The sequence below is a fragment of the Poecilia reticulata genome, chromosome 17 (assembly GCF_904066995.2).
Source record: "Poecilia reticulata chromosome 17, P_reticulata-male-v2, whole genome shotgun sequence".
Classification (NCBI taxonomy): domain Eukaryota; kingdom Metazoa; phylum Chordata; class Actinopteri; order Cyprinodontiformes; family Poeciliidae; genus Poecilia; species Poecilia reticulata.
The window spans coordinates 14307547-14326358 of NC_088846.1; the positions used below are offsets into that span (position 1 = coordinate 14307547).

At 37.8% G+C, this 18812-nt stretch overlaps 1 protein-coding gene across 2 annotated transcripts in view; it reads right to left on the reverse strand.

Annotated features, from left to right (window-relative positions):
- ephb1 (EPH receptor B1) overlaps positions 1–18812 on the reverse strand; it is a 170901-nt gene that overhangs the window by 101881 nt on the left and 50208 nt on the right. For both annotated transcript variants that reach the window (XM_081597723.1, XM_081597722.1), the window contains exon 2: positions 11160–11224. In XM_081597723.1, coding sequence (XP_081453849.1) covers positions 11160–11224 — 65 coding nt within the window. The remainder of the gene's footprint in view (positions 1–11159; positions 11225–18812) is intronic.

Sequence of the window (18812 nt, forward strand, 5' to 3'; positions counted from 1 at the left end):
GCATGTTTGCTACCTAGTTAACTGTTGGTCATATGTTTGCTGCTTCCTCAGGATGGCTTGTGACTACACCACAAAAGGGCATTTTTGGCTTTCTTTCAACATTGACTTCCTTTTAGCAACTCTTCCATAAAATATATTTTTGTGTAGTGCATGACTTATCGTTGTCCCCACAATATATTCTTCTGCTCAATTGTGGATCTCTAAAGCTCTTCCAGAATGACAGCAGATTAATTGCTTCTCCGATTAATGCTCAATGCCTCAAATGCTTCAATTCTTAAAAAAAACAAAAAAACTGTCCCTTCGTCATCCATCAGAGTAAAACTAAAATGGGGGTGGAGCCTTGTCCAAGAATGTTTTTCATTTTACTTACTTGGGATGGACATCTTAACAATGAGGGTATTTAATATTCATGACAACCTAACATTGGGCTGATGCAGGGAGAGAGTACTTCTACAGAATATTTTTAAAAATAATTAGGCATGAATAAAACCTCATTTTAGGAGTGCTCTTTTGAAAGGAAAAAGAAAGATGGAAAAAGTGACACACACACACACACACGCACACACACACACACACATTTAAAATTCATAAGGACAAGGTCTTGGAAGGACAGCGGATTAAAGGTGGACATGAAAAGAGATAAGAATTGAACTCTTTTTGCCCCTGCTTCTCAGTTTTTGCAAAGCTCTCTGCTGACAGTAATCAAAAGCCAGATCGCTGTCTTTTCTATAAAGGCTGGTTTAAATCTCTGTGACTTATGAGAATATTTGCATTTCAACCTCCAGGTGTCTTCCCTGAAGTCGATGTTACATAAAACAATATCCGGTCCACTTTCGTACAGTGACCGCCACCTCATTCCCTCAGCTTCCCCCAGAAACTTTTGAGACCCATGCACATAGTCTCTCATAAATTCACTTGCACACACACTCACACAAAGCCTGACTGCAGCTTCTAAAATATGCAGTGGCATGATTGCTATTATCATTTCTGATCAGCTGCGTTATTGAATGAATGCTGCTGTCAGGGCTGTTGCATGGGAATGATTATTTTGCGGGGCATCTGAGACCTAGTTACGCCTGGCTGAATGTGATGGATGGGGAGGAAATGGTGATGTCTGAAACACTCCAGGTCCTGCCAGATCCAAGCCACTCTATAATTACAGTCACACAGTTTGTCGGAGCCCAAGTAGAGTTCTGCCCATCTGGCTAGATGCAGAAAAATGAGTCTTATGAAAGCTCTCCCTCCCTGATCGCACCCAAAATATCATTAACACGTTTAAAGAAGGGACCGATTTTATGTTGAGACTTTGTGCTTTAAAGAAAAGCACTGCAAATCATTCTGTGTGCATGTTTTTTTTTAATGAAGATCCAAATGTGTTTATACTGTAAATGTTGCACAGTTGTGTTTTTACTTAAAGGAAAATGTTTTTGCTCAATTAACTGACAGCAAAAAAAACAAAAACAAAAACAAAAAAAAACACTGAAATTGTAAAAATGAGCAACCAACACACTCTTACACCATCCAAGTTCGAAAAGATTATTAATCATTTTACTTTTATTTCTGACCCATCTGCTTGAAAGCAGCCATCTTTAAAGCCCACCTATTCCAATGACATTGAATGATTTGATTTCATAAGAACGGTTAATAATCACAACCCTCGAAGACTGGCTTCCATTCTGCTTTCACTAAAATTGCAGGCTGAAGGAAGTAAATTGGAGATTTAATTATTTAATTATCACTACAAACAGAATTCAGACACAAGTGGGTGGTGGAGTGCAAACAAAGATGTTTGATGTGGAAACAGAGACACAAACAAATTAAATTTAATTATTGAATTAAATGCAACATAATTAGGGCAGATTAATGAATATACCTCAACTGAAAAAAAAAAAATCTAATAATACTAATAATAAAAAATCTGAGTGGGGAGAGACTGAGCAAGAATGAAAGGTTTACTTCTATTTGAGTCAACTACAGAGGGCATCTAAAAATGCAGCTCCAGTGGGTACCATGGCAGACACACAATTACTCCTGTGGAAAGAAGCCAAAGACATCCCAGAGCTACTCCCACATACTCCTCCAAATTCATACTAAATTAAGATGAGATTTTTTATTTTTTTTGCCAAGGCTATCACTTTGTTCTTTTATTTACTTCTTGACAAAAAAAATGCTCTTTTATCTCCACCCATCCAAGAGAATTCTCTAATGTCAAATAAGAAATGAAAATCATGCAGGAAGGAAATCAATAATAGAGGCAGCCATATGTTCCTTTGGATATTTCATTTTAAAAAGGGAAAATGAAAAGCAGCAAAAACCAGGAAAAAAATAATAATGAGTCTGATAAAGCTTGTAAGCATATTCCATTTTTTTTGTCAGTAAACACATAAGTATGATAAACATTATGTAAAAGAAGAAAAAAAATTATGTCTGGACTAATAATGATACAAATCTTGGAATGCACAGAAATATTGGCTGGTGACTGGATTCAACCGGTCCTTATCAGTAATCAGTCGGTTGGGTTTCCGGTGTGTTTTGTCCGGTGAGCATAACACAAATTAGCGCTAATGGTCTGGCTAAGAATAACACTTCTTTAAATAGAAGTTGTTTCTGCAGGAGAAGAGATTGGTTTTGAGTATAAGCTAACGGTCTAAAAGTGAGTTCAGGGGAAAAGCAAAAGGAGCAAGTATTTTCTGCAAATGCAACTTTTTCTATGGAGATGTTGTGATTGTGCAATTACACCGTGACTTGTATGCGAGAAATGAGGTAGTCTATATGGGATATTGTTTTTATATATCGGCCAAAGACAATCCGAGTAAAAACAAAAGGCGATTCATAAATAACAACTGAAATATTTGCTTTTTCACAGAGGGGCTGGTTAGGACAGTTTTTTTCTTTTAATCAGTATAGTCGTCATTAACACACTGACTTTCAGATTTAGTCTAACCTCAGCACGCCTTAAAAGATGTGTATGTTTAGTGTGTAGTATGTAATTCTTGTGTGAAGGGTGTAATCTGCTTCTTTGTATGCAAATCATTATAGGAACTTTTTAGTAAGAAGCATTTAATTTTTTTTTGATGGTCTCTGGGAGCGCTGCAGAGAAGAAACCTGAATCTAAAGCTATGAATCACACACACACACACACACACACAAAAGATTTTCTAACGATTTTTATCTTTAATATCTGAGGAGGATGCAGCTGGAATAAAACATAATGAATTCAACATTGCAACAGATTCACTATCTGCACACCTCGCCCAGACCAATCTACTTTTTGCAATGAAAGACACAGAATGAATACAAGTTGAAGTGAACACAACCATGTAGAGGTTAAAAAAAAAATATCAGGGATTTGTTGTCATAACATTCTAATAGTCATGCTGGGCAAATGCGTCTAAGTACGAGTTCAGCTCAAATTCAGCTGTCTGGCTAAGCTGCTCAATCACACACACGCATGTCAAGGAGGTAGAAGAAAACAGGTCCCCCATTGCTACACCAATCTGATATCTGTGTCGCTATCAGAACAAGAAACATGCACGGACCTTCTTTCATTCCAAATGCGATTCATCTCTGAAGACTTTGAAAAAGTCTAATGTCTGGTTAAAACTAATTCACATTCATGTGAGCGGCTACCATCAGAGCATATGCATTTTTGCGCGCATTGAGGTCTGCATGCACATCCTGAAACCCCTCTTCTCACCTGATCGCTACAAGCCGAGCCGCCGTGACTCACTGTCATGTCTCTCCTCTCATCCCATTTCAGCTCATTCTCTACAAGTTCAGAGTTCACCCCCATCCTGGGCTCTAGCTTCCTCTCTGTCCTTTGTCTCTTTGTTATCCATGTTTCAATTTTGACCCTTTTTACCTACGTTAAATCAGTCCCTTCTTTATGCTCACCCACCATTTTCTCGTTTGCATTTTCCTCAATTTACTCCTGCCTTTGGTATTTTTTTTTACCTCCTTTGAGCCACTGCTTATATAATGGATGTACAACAGCGAATCAGACAAAATCACGATCAAATGATCAGTTAAAACCCGTACTTACATAGAATAGGTCAGAAGCCTTACTTGTCTTTAAAATCAGTACAGCAGATTCAATCATTTGCAAGAAGATTAAAGGCTAAAACAATCAGTGTGGACAGTCAAGATTGATGACAGATTTTACTTCAGTAACAATCCTAGGCGGATGGCTTTAAATTTTTTATTTGCTTAAAGTGTTCTTTCAAGTTAGCTTTTTTGTGTTTTAGTTACAAGAACAAAGATCTGCGGTTTTTAAGTACACATTTTTTAAATCCCATTAAGGCTGTCATGGTGTCATGTATTTATTTTTTTCTCCAGCTATTTCTGACTTATTAGATTTGCAATCAATCAGCTCCCTCTTCTTGTCACACTGCCTTCTACCCGTTTTCATTTTCCTCAGTTCTTCTGCGTTTCCTTTCCGCCCCCCTAGAGTCCCCGTTTTTCACGGTATGAATAATTGAGGCATATTGAGTTTGACCAGCAGATGGTAAGATGGGCGTTATGGATTTGTCCATGCTCTTTAGCAGGGTTCAGCTGCTGAGTGACACCTGTCCTGCTTGGGTCCACAGTAGCTCTGGGGAAGCATGGGCCACAGTGGGGGCAGGTAGGCAGGGCACACCCATTAATGCATCTCCTCTAAAAGCATACGGAGGTGAAAATCAGCGACAACGCTTACAGAATTTGTGCCCGAGGACAGACAAGCCCACATGTGAAAACACAAGTGGAAGTACTTAACATTATTTCAGTGTTAGATCCATTCTTTGTTTGATTTTTTTGGTTGTTGTATTATTTTTACATTGGATCAGTGCAACCCCGCCAGACCAGATTTGATTTCCATAGAATAAATACATTTTGATGACTGCTTTTACTAAATTGTATATGGTATGTTAGTCTATACCAGGAGTTCTGGTTTGTGCTACTTTTTAGGTACTGTAGTTAACTCCTGCTATCTGCTTTGCAGAGGTATAGCCAGTATGTGCATCTACACTTTTATTTTACCCATACGCTGTTAGTTGTGATAGATTTCTTTTAACACAGTCCTAAAACATGGCATTTGCATTCAAGGGTGTGATTTTTCAAGCAATCACCAAAAGTCTTTTTGAGACATTCCACCTGCTCATTATTAACCTGTTAAAAGCAGTCACATTGCCATCTATATATGGGCTTCCTTTGCTGAAAATATTTTAAAAAATGGCAGTCTGACGATAAAATGGCCTGATCATTCGGAGCAAACATGAGGATCTAAACAGACTAATTACAGCCTACGCTGATTGCGAGCCGTCGATGCTTGTTCTAAGAGGATGTTTAATAAAGGCAGTGGTTATATAACTGTTATTTAATAAATACATGCAGAAAATTGTGTGCTGGTTGTTTATAAGCAAGTACCTTTATAATTTGCTATGGCAGCAGGTATTTACAAAAATTTAAAGTTATGGTTAAGTTAAATAACCTCTATTATGTTTTTTGTATCCGATCAAATTTTTAAGATTTGCTTGCCACGCTTACGTCTCCAATACCCCAAAATCGTCTTCTTCCTTTTATTCGCCCTCCAAACTGTCTATAACTCAAGTAATCTGCTGCATTTCTCCCTGCTAAGCAGCACTGCTTGTGGTTTCACTGCCACCGCCACCCTCTGACTGCTTAACCTTCGAAAGCTCCTGCCCGCAAGGCTCTCACCTCAGCTCTGTGACCCACCAGAGTCAGAGCAGTTAGCGTAAGCTTTCCTCCACACTGACATCACTGTATGTTGCTGGGCTAGACAGCTGTATTTTAGGGTTTCCTTGAAATATCCTTGGTCTTATAAGCTCTTCTTTTGCATTTTTTACAACCCTTCTCTAAATATGTTTCCACACAATTTCCTCCAATGTTTATTTCCTGTTTCTCGGATTTTCCTTCTTACTCCATACTGTTTCCTCTCTCTTTTCTCTCTCAGTCTCATCAACCCCCTCCTAGTGAAAGCTGTTCACTCGGAGCTGTTCACAATTTCTTATTCAACTTTATCAAATTATTTAGAACTTGTAAAAAAAAAAAAAAAAGAAAGAAAATACTTAAAAAAACAGATAAAGATTTTCTCATTTATTATTTTTTTTATTTTATATTGTTTTCAGAGAAGAAAAGAAAGGATGGAACAGTTATGCTTCGGAATCAGAATCACATATATAAAGCAGATGTTTTGTGGTAAAAAGCATGTGAATTTCCTCTATCTCCACCAGTTTGCATTCATTTTCTACACGATAAGATTTCCTCCCTGGATGGTAGTACTGCATCACTTCGACGTGTCATCTTTCTTATTGTCCTTTCAGCAAAGTGTCTATGTTTACATCTTGCACACAAGACAACAAGATTATGGTGAAAACTCAAGCAGGAAATTAGATAACAAAAGTGGGATAAGCTAAAATCCCAAGCATCCCTGCATTCAATTTTTCAGTAATCTGATTTTCTTTGCCACTTCTTACCATGTTCTGTATCAGTACTGACAAATATTATCTAACAGTGACTTATGAGAGGAACTTCAATTGCCACCTTTATCGAGCTAAGTTACGAGGATGTTTAACAACCCCGTCTCCCACTGCAATGGCATCTGTAAAAAGCTCACAGCACAGGGAGGTGGATATGGGGATCAGTGATAGTCCTTTGTCTGCTAGCCTAGGAAAACTGACCTTTAAGAACAATTATTGAAAAATTAAAAAGTGACATAACAAAATAGCATAAGCCTAAGCAAGTAAATGAAATTAATTAGCATTGAATCTCTAAAATTCATCATCGCATCTCTCTTAAGTTCAGTTTCCTAAAACGAGTTCAAATATAAAAACTCATTTGAATAGCTTAACTTTTAACAGTTGCTGCCTTTTGTCTTTAAAGGCAGCAACAACTTTTTAAAGTTATAGTAGATTACAATTATACAGCTTGCTTTGATTATAGTCTGGGGCTTCCTGGGGAGCCAAAATGCTGTCGGTGACTAAAAGAAAAGCTTCAGATGTCTGTCTTCATTCAAGTTTCTTATTGAGATTTCAACAGTGGAATTAACAAATTGGATATTCTGTATATTGTTAAAGTCTTTTTACTGGTTCTCTTAAGCCCCATTTACTGTCAGGTCACTCAGCTGGGTAGTGAAGCCTGCAGCAGTTCAGTGTAAACATGACATGTGAGCTGTAGGAGAATCTACAAATTGCTTCAACTCTCATCGCTTGACTTGATTTACAGCACCCTGCAAAAGTATTCACACCTCTTGAACTTCTTGCAGTTTTATCATGCGTTTTAAATTATTTAATGAAGACTTAGTGTGATTGACCAATGCAAACGTTTTTAAGTATTCATATTTCTCTCTTAATAGACAGAAATAAGACATATAAGACATAAATATATATAACCAATATCACTGAAGTAATCTAAAACTGACAAAAGTACAAATAAATAAAAATTGACCAATGGAAATCAGACATTGCTTTTTAAATGCGGTTTAACAAAATCATTTTGAAAAAACAACACAAAACAAAACAAACAAAAAAAAACACTAATAAAGCAGGTGTGTGTAATGGTTGACATGGAAGATTGGAGAAAGTAATTATATCTTGACAGTTATAATAAGATTATTTAGCTCTCATTCATGTAGGTGAATTTTGTGTTGCTTTGTCAATTGTCAATAGGTCAGGGACTATAACTTGATAAAAAGTTTGAAGGTGTAAGGGATTATTAATAAAGAAAGTCGGTTACATAAATGAAGTTTAAGAATTTATCCAAAAAGGTGTCTAGACAGACATTAATAATATATTTATTTCCTTAACAAGTAAGAAAATACAATGCCTCACACATTTAATGTCTTTCTACTAGATTATTTTTAATTAAAAAAAAAAAAAATATATATATATATATATATATATATATATATATATATATATATATATATATATATATATATATATATATATATATGTAATAGCACCATTAAAACAGGTTTTTGATCTGAATCCACTTTGCTTGACATGTTTCTTTTAAACAATTAACCTTGTAAAGATAAGATTTATAATTCCAATTAAATTAGGCACAAACAAGACTGAAAACCTCAGAGAAGTCTCGTTGACTGTGAGGAAAGGCACTCTTAGGAAGCTACTGTGCGTGCAAGCCATTCATGTCTCCTTTGTCACGAGGCTGCACAACAAGGTCAGAGGACATTTTCCATTCTGAGACTCCATATTTTATTAATCATACAGCTAAGCGAATGGCAGAGGGTGAGAAGCAGCGTGACAGAAAAGCAAGAAAGGGCGGACATTTTACTATAAAGGTGAGACAGAAAGAAAAGTAAAGGACAAGGGAGAGTGAAGCCCCCACAGAGCGGGAAATAGTTCATGCCACAGAAACAAAACAGCAGGGAAAAATGAAACAGAAATGCATATTATAAAGGCATATCATATTATTGCTGGTTGAGCACATGTGTTTCTGCCCCCGGAGCTATCTCCCTTTTCTGCAGATGCTAACTCATAAGTGTGCAATTGCATATTGCCAGCCCATTATACATTTGCACAGCTGACCCTGATGTCCTCATGTTTTCACCTCCAGAATTAATCACACCACATCTGTGGTCCTTCAAAACTACCTTCAGCTCTGCGCAACAAAAATGGACTGACTAAAACACTTCCTACAGACTCTTACATAAAAACTTAAAGAACAAATTATAATAATAAACTGAGACATACAGATACATGCATACACAGTGATTGTGCATTTAATTTGGTGTGTTATTTAGTGTAAATGTAAGAAATGCAGTTGCAAGGTTCAGCAACGGCAACAAAATTACAGCTGGATTTCACATTCATGTTAGAATATTACATCTAGCTGTTGTTCTGAGGTGAAATTTAAGAATACGGAGCCAGTTGTCCTTCTTCATTATCATATGCTCCATAACCACTGGTGCAGTCAGGGTTACTCTTATGAATGATAGTCCTATCACGATGCTGGAGACATGGTGCAGTGTTCTTATGTCTGGAAGACTCACTGTAGCCAAAAACTCAGCCATAAAAATGTCTGACCTGAAGGCAAATGGCCTGGACATGTGGTCAGCTGTGAGCTTTGATAAATTTTGGACCATGGACCCAATTCGTGGATTACACAATCTCAGTCCATGGTGATATAAAACTGAGATTTATATATAGATTTTGATGCAGGTGTTGCAGCAGCTTCGAGTTCATTGCAGATTGTAAAAACCAGACCATTTTTCTAGGCGTTACTTCTGCAGAAGGGGGGGAGCCTTGGCTACTGGAGAGATGATCTTTCTTTTCTGTGCAAAGAGTCAATTAGGATCCTAAACTGAAAGTTAATAGTCTCATCAAGTCAACAAACATCCTATACTTTTTGGCACTGCTCATGAAATATTTTGGTCAAAGTTACATATTTAAGGCTTTACATGTATTTTTCATCTATTCTGGATACTTGAAAACAGATTTAATTAGTTCATTAAAAACTCCAAATTAACACAAATGCCATGCTCGTAATGACTGTTAGTGCACATACAAGTGCAACTGCATCTTTGAGCTAAACATCTCAAGTATCTTGTGCATGCAGTATTTCACAAACTTACACTAAGCTGCACAGAAAGGTACTGTGCTATTCTCAGACTCTTCTGCTTTTGAAGCGGCACAAGTGTATTCTCCCTACAGCAGGTCCTAACCTTTGCAACAGCTTAAAAAATACTGTGCTCAAAAAAAGACAAAAGGCTCGGTGTGCCTGGGAGCCTGGTGAACTGAACAGACTTCAGTGGAAAAGGCCTCTGCTCAGTAGGTGTCAGTAAAGATTCATCTGGATATAAGGTATTTAACCATGGCAGTACTGCAAAAATCAATGGCGAAAATTGTGTTCTTTCATTTCATGTGAGGTGAAAGTGATGAGGCCTTGTCAACTGGAAACAACATAAGGATTAATGTTAAACAACAAAAATCAAAAGCTAAACACACAGTCACAATTACGATATCTCTCTGAATTGTGACTAATAATATGGAGCAGCATGTAATAGTTCAATAATGCATGCAAGTGCTTCACATAGTAAAAACACTAAATTACAAAGTTACTTTATCTTCCATAAAAAAAGAGTGGTTCCTAATTAAATGCACAAAATTAATAAAAGAGTCAGGCTCAAGATCCCTTGAATAATAAAAATAAAAGCTGACACTCTGCATAATTATAGCTATGAGATGTGTCAGGGATCACTGCCCACACAAATGTACAGATACACACACATGCATTGTTATTTTATGAATCAAGTTGTCTTAGTACTCCTTGAGGACACAAACAATAATACTAAAAATCTGGGCAGCCACAGTAGTCAGCCTTTAAGCGAAGTCAAAGCTCCGTTCATCTGGTTTAGCACCAATAAAGGGTCTCTTTACACGGGTATAAAATGCTTCATAAAGACCCAAAGAACCAGAAAATGCAGGAAACAGTCATTGTCTATCCTGAATAGTTTCTGTAATTTAAACCAATGTTGGGCTATGGAGCTTTCATTGGGGTTTTGAATTACATTTGTGAAAACTGGGTCTTAAAAGTCTGTGAGGCTCCATTAGTGTAATAGGACAGCAATCGGTTTAACTGTAGACTTAGTTAATAAAAACAAACCCCCCAAAAATGAATACTGTTTGAATTCTGGGTACGTTTCCCTTCTTTAGTCATATTTAGTCCATTCACATCAACTAAAATACTTAAATTCTGAAAAAAAAGTTCAATTTAAATCTTTAAACCCCAGAGCATATCCATCGTCAAAGCTCCTCCTCCCCAGTTTCACTCTAATACCTCCACTCCACTGCATAAATGTATCATTACAGTATCATTATAGCAACAGTATCCCCCAGCTTCCATTAACAGGGACTTAGGTACTGTGTGCTGTGGCTTACATAGACCCATTATATTATTAAGTCATTATAAACCAGGACACAGGGAAAATTATGCCTTTAATGGGAGCTACATTGGGAACTACTTAAGTTTATGCCTCCAACCCACCTACTTTCGTGCCTATTTTCCTGTGCCCGTGGATCTGATCGCCCACGGTGTTAAGTTACGCATCGGACTATCAAGTTACTTCAGCCTGAACAAGAGGTAGTTCAATATCAAACCTTTACTCCAAATAATCTAAGTGTTGGCATCTGCCTACTTACCCCGGAGTTCGGATACGCCGTCCAGCCCAGCTCTGCTGTGGCCACCCGAGTGTCCATCAAAGTTTCTGCAGCAAAGACAGAAAAATAGAGAGAAAAACAGTAGTTAGCCTCCAAAACCTATTTTTAGTACCCCTCAACGGAGATGACTTGAATTCAAGGCCCAGTGATCACTTGACACTATCATCTATGAACAGAGCAGAGACGAAACCCCACAGTGATTCATCCATCTCTGCCTCACTTCTGTTAAGACAAGAAACATGGAAACAAATCCTTGGCACTTTGCTGGGAGGGATGCCTGAGAGCTTCTGTCATGCTGTTAAATGCTCAGCTTTGTATTGTGTTCTCTCTGTGAGCACGACAACAATATGCATATCCCGCCTTTGTTTGCATGCACATGCATGCATGTATTTGAATGATTTGCAGTCACTTCTGGTGAAGTGGGTGGATTTTATTTGTACTTTTGGGTGGGAAAAGGCTGTATGGCTTTGCACGCCATTAATCGAGAGAAAAATCACTTCAAAAATGCAGACAGAGTTTTCTGGAAAATTCTCACAAATTCATTAGGTCAGAGGTTCACAACGCTTTCAACTGAGTGAGATGAAAGCATATCAATTTCCTGGCTCTTTGGTGAATTTAAGCAGACATTTTACTGTAATTGATTCAACATTTGAAAAAAATAAGAAGATCTGATTCAAAAATTAAGAAAAAAAAGGTATTTTAGACGTTAAATCTCTTGTGTAAAAGCAATGCTCACTATGACATATATATACAAAAAAAAAAAAAGAAAAACTAAGACTGGCAGGTGGCACAAAGCAACCAATCTTGCCAGTTTTTCTCAGTCTGATTTACAGATAAGAGACTAAAAGATGCGTGGCCATTTTAATGGAAGACTTCCCCTGTAAAAGACTGTTTATTCCATGCTCTAAATGATTCACCTCATAAACTGAAAGAACATTTCACATTTTAAATGTGTCATGCCAGAACATGCCCTTGATTGTGTTTGTGTTTCCCAAACAGATAAAACTCATTTGCTGAAGGAGGAATGGTATGTCTGGGTGATGGTCTGTAGCAGATAAGAAAGGTGCTTCGGGAATTTTCAGAGGAATTGTTTTTGCCTTGGACACCTTCCACTGCCTCAGCAATGGTTATCCAATCCAAACAAGTGTTGACAGGGACGGGATCGCAGTGTGATGAAATCCTCCCTCTTAAATTTTAAATAAGACAACTTTCTTTGCTTTACACACAGCCATTTGACTTGTTTTGAATTGTATTGATTGCGCATTTACTTTTGCCTCAAACCAAATTGCATATGGGGGACATTAGGGAGGTCTCAATCTGATCACGTGATTGGAAATCGGGTCCCATCACGTGGTTTCAGACTTGATTGGAATCTGGCATCACGTCCCGGGATCGGATATATGTATAGATTTTGATTATTTTAAACCCAAATAGGAATAATAACAGTATATACCGTTACGTAGTGGACTGTCTACTGTCTAGTGGACTGTCTACAGTTTTATGCCCAGCTCATTGCATAAAACAGCAGAATATGGCATCAGCTTCAAGTTGGAGCACAAGTGCCATTTTTGCTACATTTTTTTCCAAAAATCAAGTGACAAAACATATACTCTGGTTTATAGGAGACTTTGGCGGAAAATGGGCAAGCACCGACTGCAGTTTCAGCAGGCAAGTGAGAGGCGCATGATCCCCTCCCATATCAGTAACAGTTTGCAGACGCGTCATGCAGCAGCCTGCAGTAGAGCACAGAGAATACCCAGTCCATCCCGTTTCCACAATGCAATGGAATCACACATGCACAAAGCTGCTGGTGAGTCCACTCTGGATTAAATACAATGTAAATATAGTTTGTCATGTTGCCCAACGTTTTTTATTTTTATTCTTTTATCCAAACTGTCACACCAAAAGATACCCAGAGCTTGATTTGCACACTCTCAGTGTTCTATTGCATGATAAATAAGGTGGATGAAATAATAAAATAAAGAATTTTTTTTATATATTTTTGAAGTATTAGATAGGGACTCAGTATCAGCTGATAATCATAATCAATGGACTGACACTGACTCGGGGGGGAATGCCACATGTGGAAAACTAATGTTTTAGTTTTTATTTCTAGCAGGTAAATAAATGTATTTAATTCAAGGTATACACCTTTGTGAGATTGTAGTTATTTAAAGTGGAGAAATGTGTGGGTGTCCTAACCCCTTACCAGAAATTGCATTCTTATTTTAATTGTATTCATTAAAGAACTTTACAAATCTCTTCTTAAGTATTAGCTTTTTAATAGGACTGTTTCAGAATTGGTATTGCTTAAGAAATATCAACCTATCCATCGCTCTTCCATGCTGTGGCATGCTTTCAGGAAGCCAAAGCACCTGGAGAGAACCCACACATTCATAGGCAGAGCATTCAAGCAACATGCAGAAAGACCCAAGGCTGGGATTTGAACCTGGAACCTTCTTTCTGTAAGACAATAATGCTTCCAACATACACACGGTGACTATCAAAAGGTATCTTAAATTGCTCGCATGACTTTTTAGAATAACGGGAAGTGAGGCTGGCAATAAAATACGTTTAACACTGTTTCATTTTAGTTTCTAAAAGAAAAATCCTCATGGTCAGTGCATCATAAAAATTTGGGATTGGAAATCAGTCACTCATATTGCTAATAAAATCTAGATCAAAAGGCACTGTTAAAGAAAAGAAAAATCATATTAATGTGAATGTTAGGAAATGCTTCAATTCAACTATCTCCACTTACATGTAAATGTAGCAGACATTAACCAGACAGGTAAGATATATCAGATACACATTCAAATACTAATATATGAAAGAATAGAATGCAGACTAATTCATACGTAGACTTTACCTGCAGCAGTCAACGTTGTGATCGATTTTCTGTGTACACCTACCGGGACAGCCTTGTTCACACTAGGCTTTTCGTCTGAGTGTTTCAATTTCCTTAAAATCAGCCTTTCTCTGTCTAGTTTCCACAGTCAGCCAGCTCCAGCCTGCCTGTTTTTAAGACTTGTTGTCAGCTGGGGAGATAGGAGCATGAAACAGCTCCCTGTGCCAGAGAGCATTGTGGGGACTGCCAGCCCTTTCTCAGGGGAAATCACAGAAGCTTTAGTCTAATCACACGGACACTTGGTAGGCCATTTTCCATTTCCTTTAAAACACAGAGGAGAGAGGGGACGAAGTAAAAGACATTGTGGGTAGGGGACAAAAAAGGTCAGAGGCCTCATGGGAAGGCAGGATGAGCACTGTCACCTGATCTAATGTCCACCATTAGCAGAATATCAAAGTAGCACATGAGTAAATGGAGTGTACTAAGTGGTGATTAGCAACAAGGTGGGGCTCAAGCAGCAGTCGTGCCACATCTCTAACACCTGTCCACAGGCATAGGGGATTTGAGAAATGTCCAATGTGTCTGTGTGCAAGTTTTAAATCAGCTGTCTTGTTCATCTTTTTTTTGCCAAGTGAATGTGAATAATAACATCAATTGATTTAAAAGTGCATGCATGTTATAAATAATTACTGTTTTAAATAGAGTAATATTTACTATTTTAGTTTTTTTTTTTCAACCTTATATTTTTAGTAATTATTTTTCTTTGTTGTATTATTCTTCACCTTTTTTGCAATCTAGATACCGCATGTTTTTGAATAACTATTTTGAAAAGCAAGACATGCAGGTCTAAGTTATAGTTATTTCATAGAAATTCAAAGACAACTATTGTGTGCTTGATGTATGTGATGTGTATAATGTAATGTGTTCTTTGTTATTATTTATATATTTATATCAGGAGCAGCGATGACATCACACCACTAGCATTACAGGCTTCCTTAACTTTGTTCCTTCGAGCATGTAGCTTTCCAGGAAGCTATCAGCATTTCTGAATACGAATGTTTCATGGCAAGAAGAGGTTGAACATTCAACAGGTTGAACAGAGCAATACTGCTGTTCTTCGCTTAACTGCTGAAGGTCTCACTCTCTAGCCTGAATGACGCCAAAATATGCATGTATTGATTTTTTTACATTTTTCTTTCAAAAGGTATTTTCCTTTTAAACCGGTACCGAGTTTCCAACCAGACAAATCCTGATCTGAGTCAATCCAACTGATAATCTTAAAATTTTGGTCACCAGATTTCTCAGTGTATCTCAAACTGGTAAAACAAGAACATCCTGGGTTTGAATCCGGGCCTTAGGTCCTTCTGCATGGAGTTTGAATGTTCTCCCTCCGCATGTGTGGGTTCTCACAGCTTCCTCACAGTCCAAAAACATGACTGTCAGGTTACTTGGTCTCTAAATTGTCCTCTCTAAACATGAATGTTTGTCCTGTGTGTCTGTGTTGCCCTACAAGGGACAGGCAATCCAGTGTGTACCCCGTCTCTCGCCTGCTGGAGATAAGCACCAGCCCCCGCAAACCTGCAAGAATAAAAGGAGAATCGACAATAGATGGAACGTTTATTATGTCTCCTCATCAATATGCTGCGGTAATAAAAAACTAAGGAAAAGTGTGAATCAGAAATCATTTAGGGAAACATAGGCAGTCTATAACTCAGCAAGAATTAGGAATAGGAAAGTTTTGGTTTTAAAATTTGTCTACATCAGTCAGCATTCGGATCCTAAAATTATTATTTTTTTATGGTTGCTCGGCAACAAAATATGTAGTTCCTAAAAGTTGTGATTTCTTTCGGCAGTGGGTTTAAAGATTATAATATTACAACGACGTAGGCCAGCAATTCTAACTGAGTGAGACTTCTAAACAGTATCTCTTTAAGCATAAGAAAGCAGATGTAAAACAGACAAAATAGAACTCCATTTGTAAGAACAAATCAATTGTCATGCATTAGACAATTAGCAACAATTTACAGTTTAAACTAAGTCATTTTCATATTGTTAATTTAAAAGTAATTTGGCGGTAAAGGTGAACCAAAACTTTTGCAGTCCCGAGTGTTTCAGGGCCTTTTCTCTTTTGTTTATACACTGCTGTGTCAGCTCTATTTGCAAGCTCTAGTATATTAAACACAGCCAAGTTCACCAGCAGTTCAGACTGTGGGAAAACTACCCACATTAAAAGCCTAATGTTGACTATGTAAATACTGCTCATAAATTCAGAGGAAAGCAACAGCTCGTTGGTGTCAGTGCAAAAGACGTATTATAGCGACATCATAGGCATATTATATACTCAACAGATGTTAGGGATTCTTTAGCAAAAGGCGTCTTCAAAATAATACGCCAAATTATTTTACTCAAAACTCAGAAGTCACAATCAGAGAGTGAAGCCAGGGCCTGTAACCCCAGAGAGCGCTGCTCCTTCTTATTAGCAGCAAGTGATGGATCAATACCAAATGGTGGGCTGTTTCCACAGATAGAGAGAGAGAAAGAGAGAGAGAGAGAGAGGGGCATATAGAGAACGAGGAAGAGAAATGAAAGTAAGGGAGAGACTGCATTAAACATTGATGGGGGCCCTGTGTTACAGATCGATAAGGGAACAGCTTTCTTCACGCAATTACACGTCAGCAAGCAGTCGCGTGATACATCACAGGAACTTCCATTATTACATATTACAAGCACTAGCCCAAAGAATATTTCTATAGATAAAAAACAACAGATGTAATGGATTATAGAACTCTTAAATCTTATTAAGCGATTATGTGTAAGCCTAACAATTAGGAAAAAGTCAAAATAGCTACATGTCTGTTTAAATCCCTCCTTTGTGACCATGTCTGTATGATTGCATGGTTGCTGGTCGATAGAACATGTGCTGAAGCCCTTTTCGAAGCCTTCCTTGCTCCTTAATCAATACGCCAGAGTATTCTCTAAGGATTTCCATTCCCTTTCCATCTTTTCCATTCATCCATCCTTTAACCGCCCTCCTCTACGTCGCCCTGCCCAAGGTTGCTGGTATATTTTGTAATTCAATGAGACAATCATGTCCAGATGCTGGAGGGTGAACGAGCAGGAAAAGGCCTTCTCGTTGTTATTGTAGCAAGAAAATAAAAGATCCCAGGCCCAAAGATAACTTTATTTAGGTAGGGTTTATCTCTTGATATGAATGGGAACAGGATGGTAGGACAAAGAAAAAAAAAAGACAGAACCCCCAAAAATGATGACAGACAGAAAGAAAGGAAGACAAAGATGAAATACCACAGGAGAAATCAGCAGGACTGAAATGAGCACTTAACAATGATGAAACCCCAGGGTAGCCTGCTGAGCATGGAATCTTAATATGGGGCGGCTGACAAACAAACAAGAGAGAAGTGCTGCATCTTCCAAACTAATCAGCCGTCCACTCAGGGGATTTATGAATATGAAAGCAATTTATTTTTTGACAGACTGGAGTATTTCTGGAATAAAGCAAGAAAATGTTTTGAGCACAGCAAGACTACCTGTACAACCAGCCAGACCTATATGTTAAGGAGTGCGTTTCAAAACTTCACAACCTATTTTCTCTATGTACAAGACTCTTCTTTTGATGTAAGAAATAAAGAAAGTATTGAGTTGCCCTGTTGTGTTCCGAGGGACAGCTAATAAAGACTTGTGGTGAGGCTAGCCAATGACAATCTTCCATACTAATCAGTCGGCCACTCTGAGAATTGAGGAATATAAAAGTCCATGACAGACTGAGGCAGTATCTCCACACACTGAATCACCGGTCTAAAAATGGTTTGATTGGAAAACCGAACATAACTTCCTCCATGTCTAAGATCGGTTGAGCTTATTTGATAACTCATGGTAATAAAGCACCAGACTGTTATTTGTCAAGTGAAGCCTGTCATGCTATCCAGTATTGGACTTTGATTGGTGAAGTACGGCTATGTTAGTCTTAGCCCTGAGTGCTTTAAACTTGAGGACAAGGATCCAACATATGACCTACGTATAAAACTATTTTTGTGAAGTGTGAAAGAAATAGCTCTTGGTTTTTACCTGTTGTGTTGATAGAGATGACTTTATTTTTGGCTATCCAATAAAACTGGGTAAAAGAAAAGTGCGAAAGTGAACCAAATATCATGTAAGGTCTGTGAGCTGGACGTAGTATAGATTAAGTTTGAAAACTAAAAACATTTTTATTGCTTAAGACTCCTTGGTGATAACATGAATAGAGAGGTAACATGAATAGAGACACTATTTTATTCAATAAAGAAGAACGTCCTCAAACATGGACGTGAGACTTTTGTTGCTTTATCGGTCTTACTGAAGGGCTTTTTTTTGCTTTAAATAGAAAAAGCAGAACATTCAACAGGAATATGTCAAAAGAAATGTGTTATTTCAATGTCTCCCTAAAGACACACATGACAATGTGTCTGATTTGAAAATTGGACAGAAAATAATCTGCCATCCCCTGAGACATTAGCTCAAAGTGATGACACACAAGTCCTGCTTTGCCGAGACACAGACAGGATTTAAATGAGCTGGCTTGCAAATTACAGATCGCCCAAACAGATGTATTAATGGAGTTCGGGGCTTGCAGTTGCTGAGTGAAAATAACATTTCCAGCATGAAAGTGGATGTGGTCAGTGTGAGTCATAAAAGGAAAACATGAGATAAGAGAACATACAGACAAGTAAAGCCAGACAGGGGGAAAGTGAAATCACAGGCAGATGTTAGAGAGATTGCAGTGTAAGGACAAT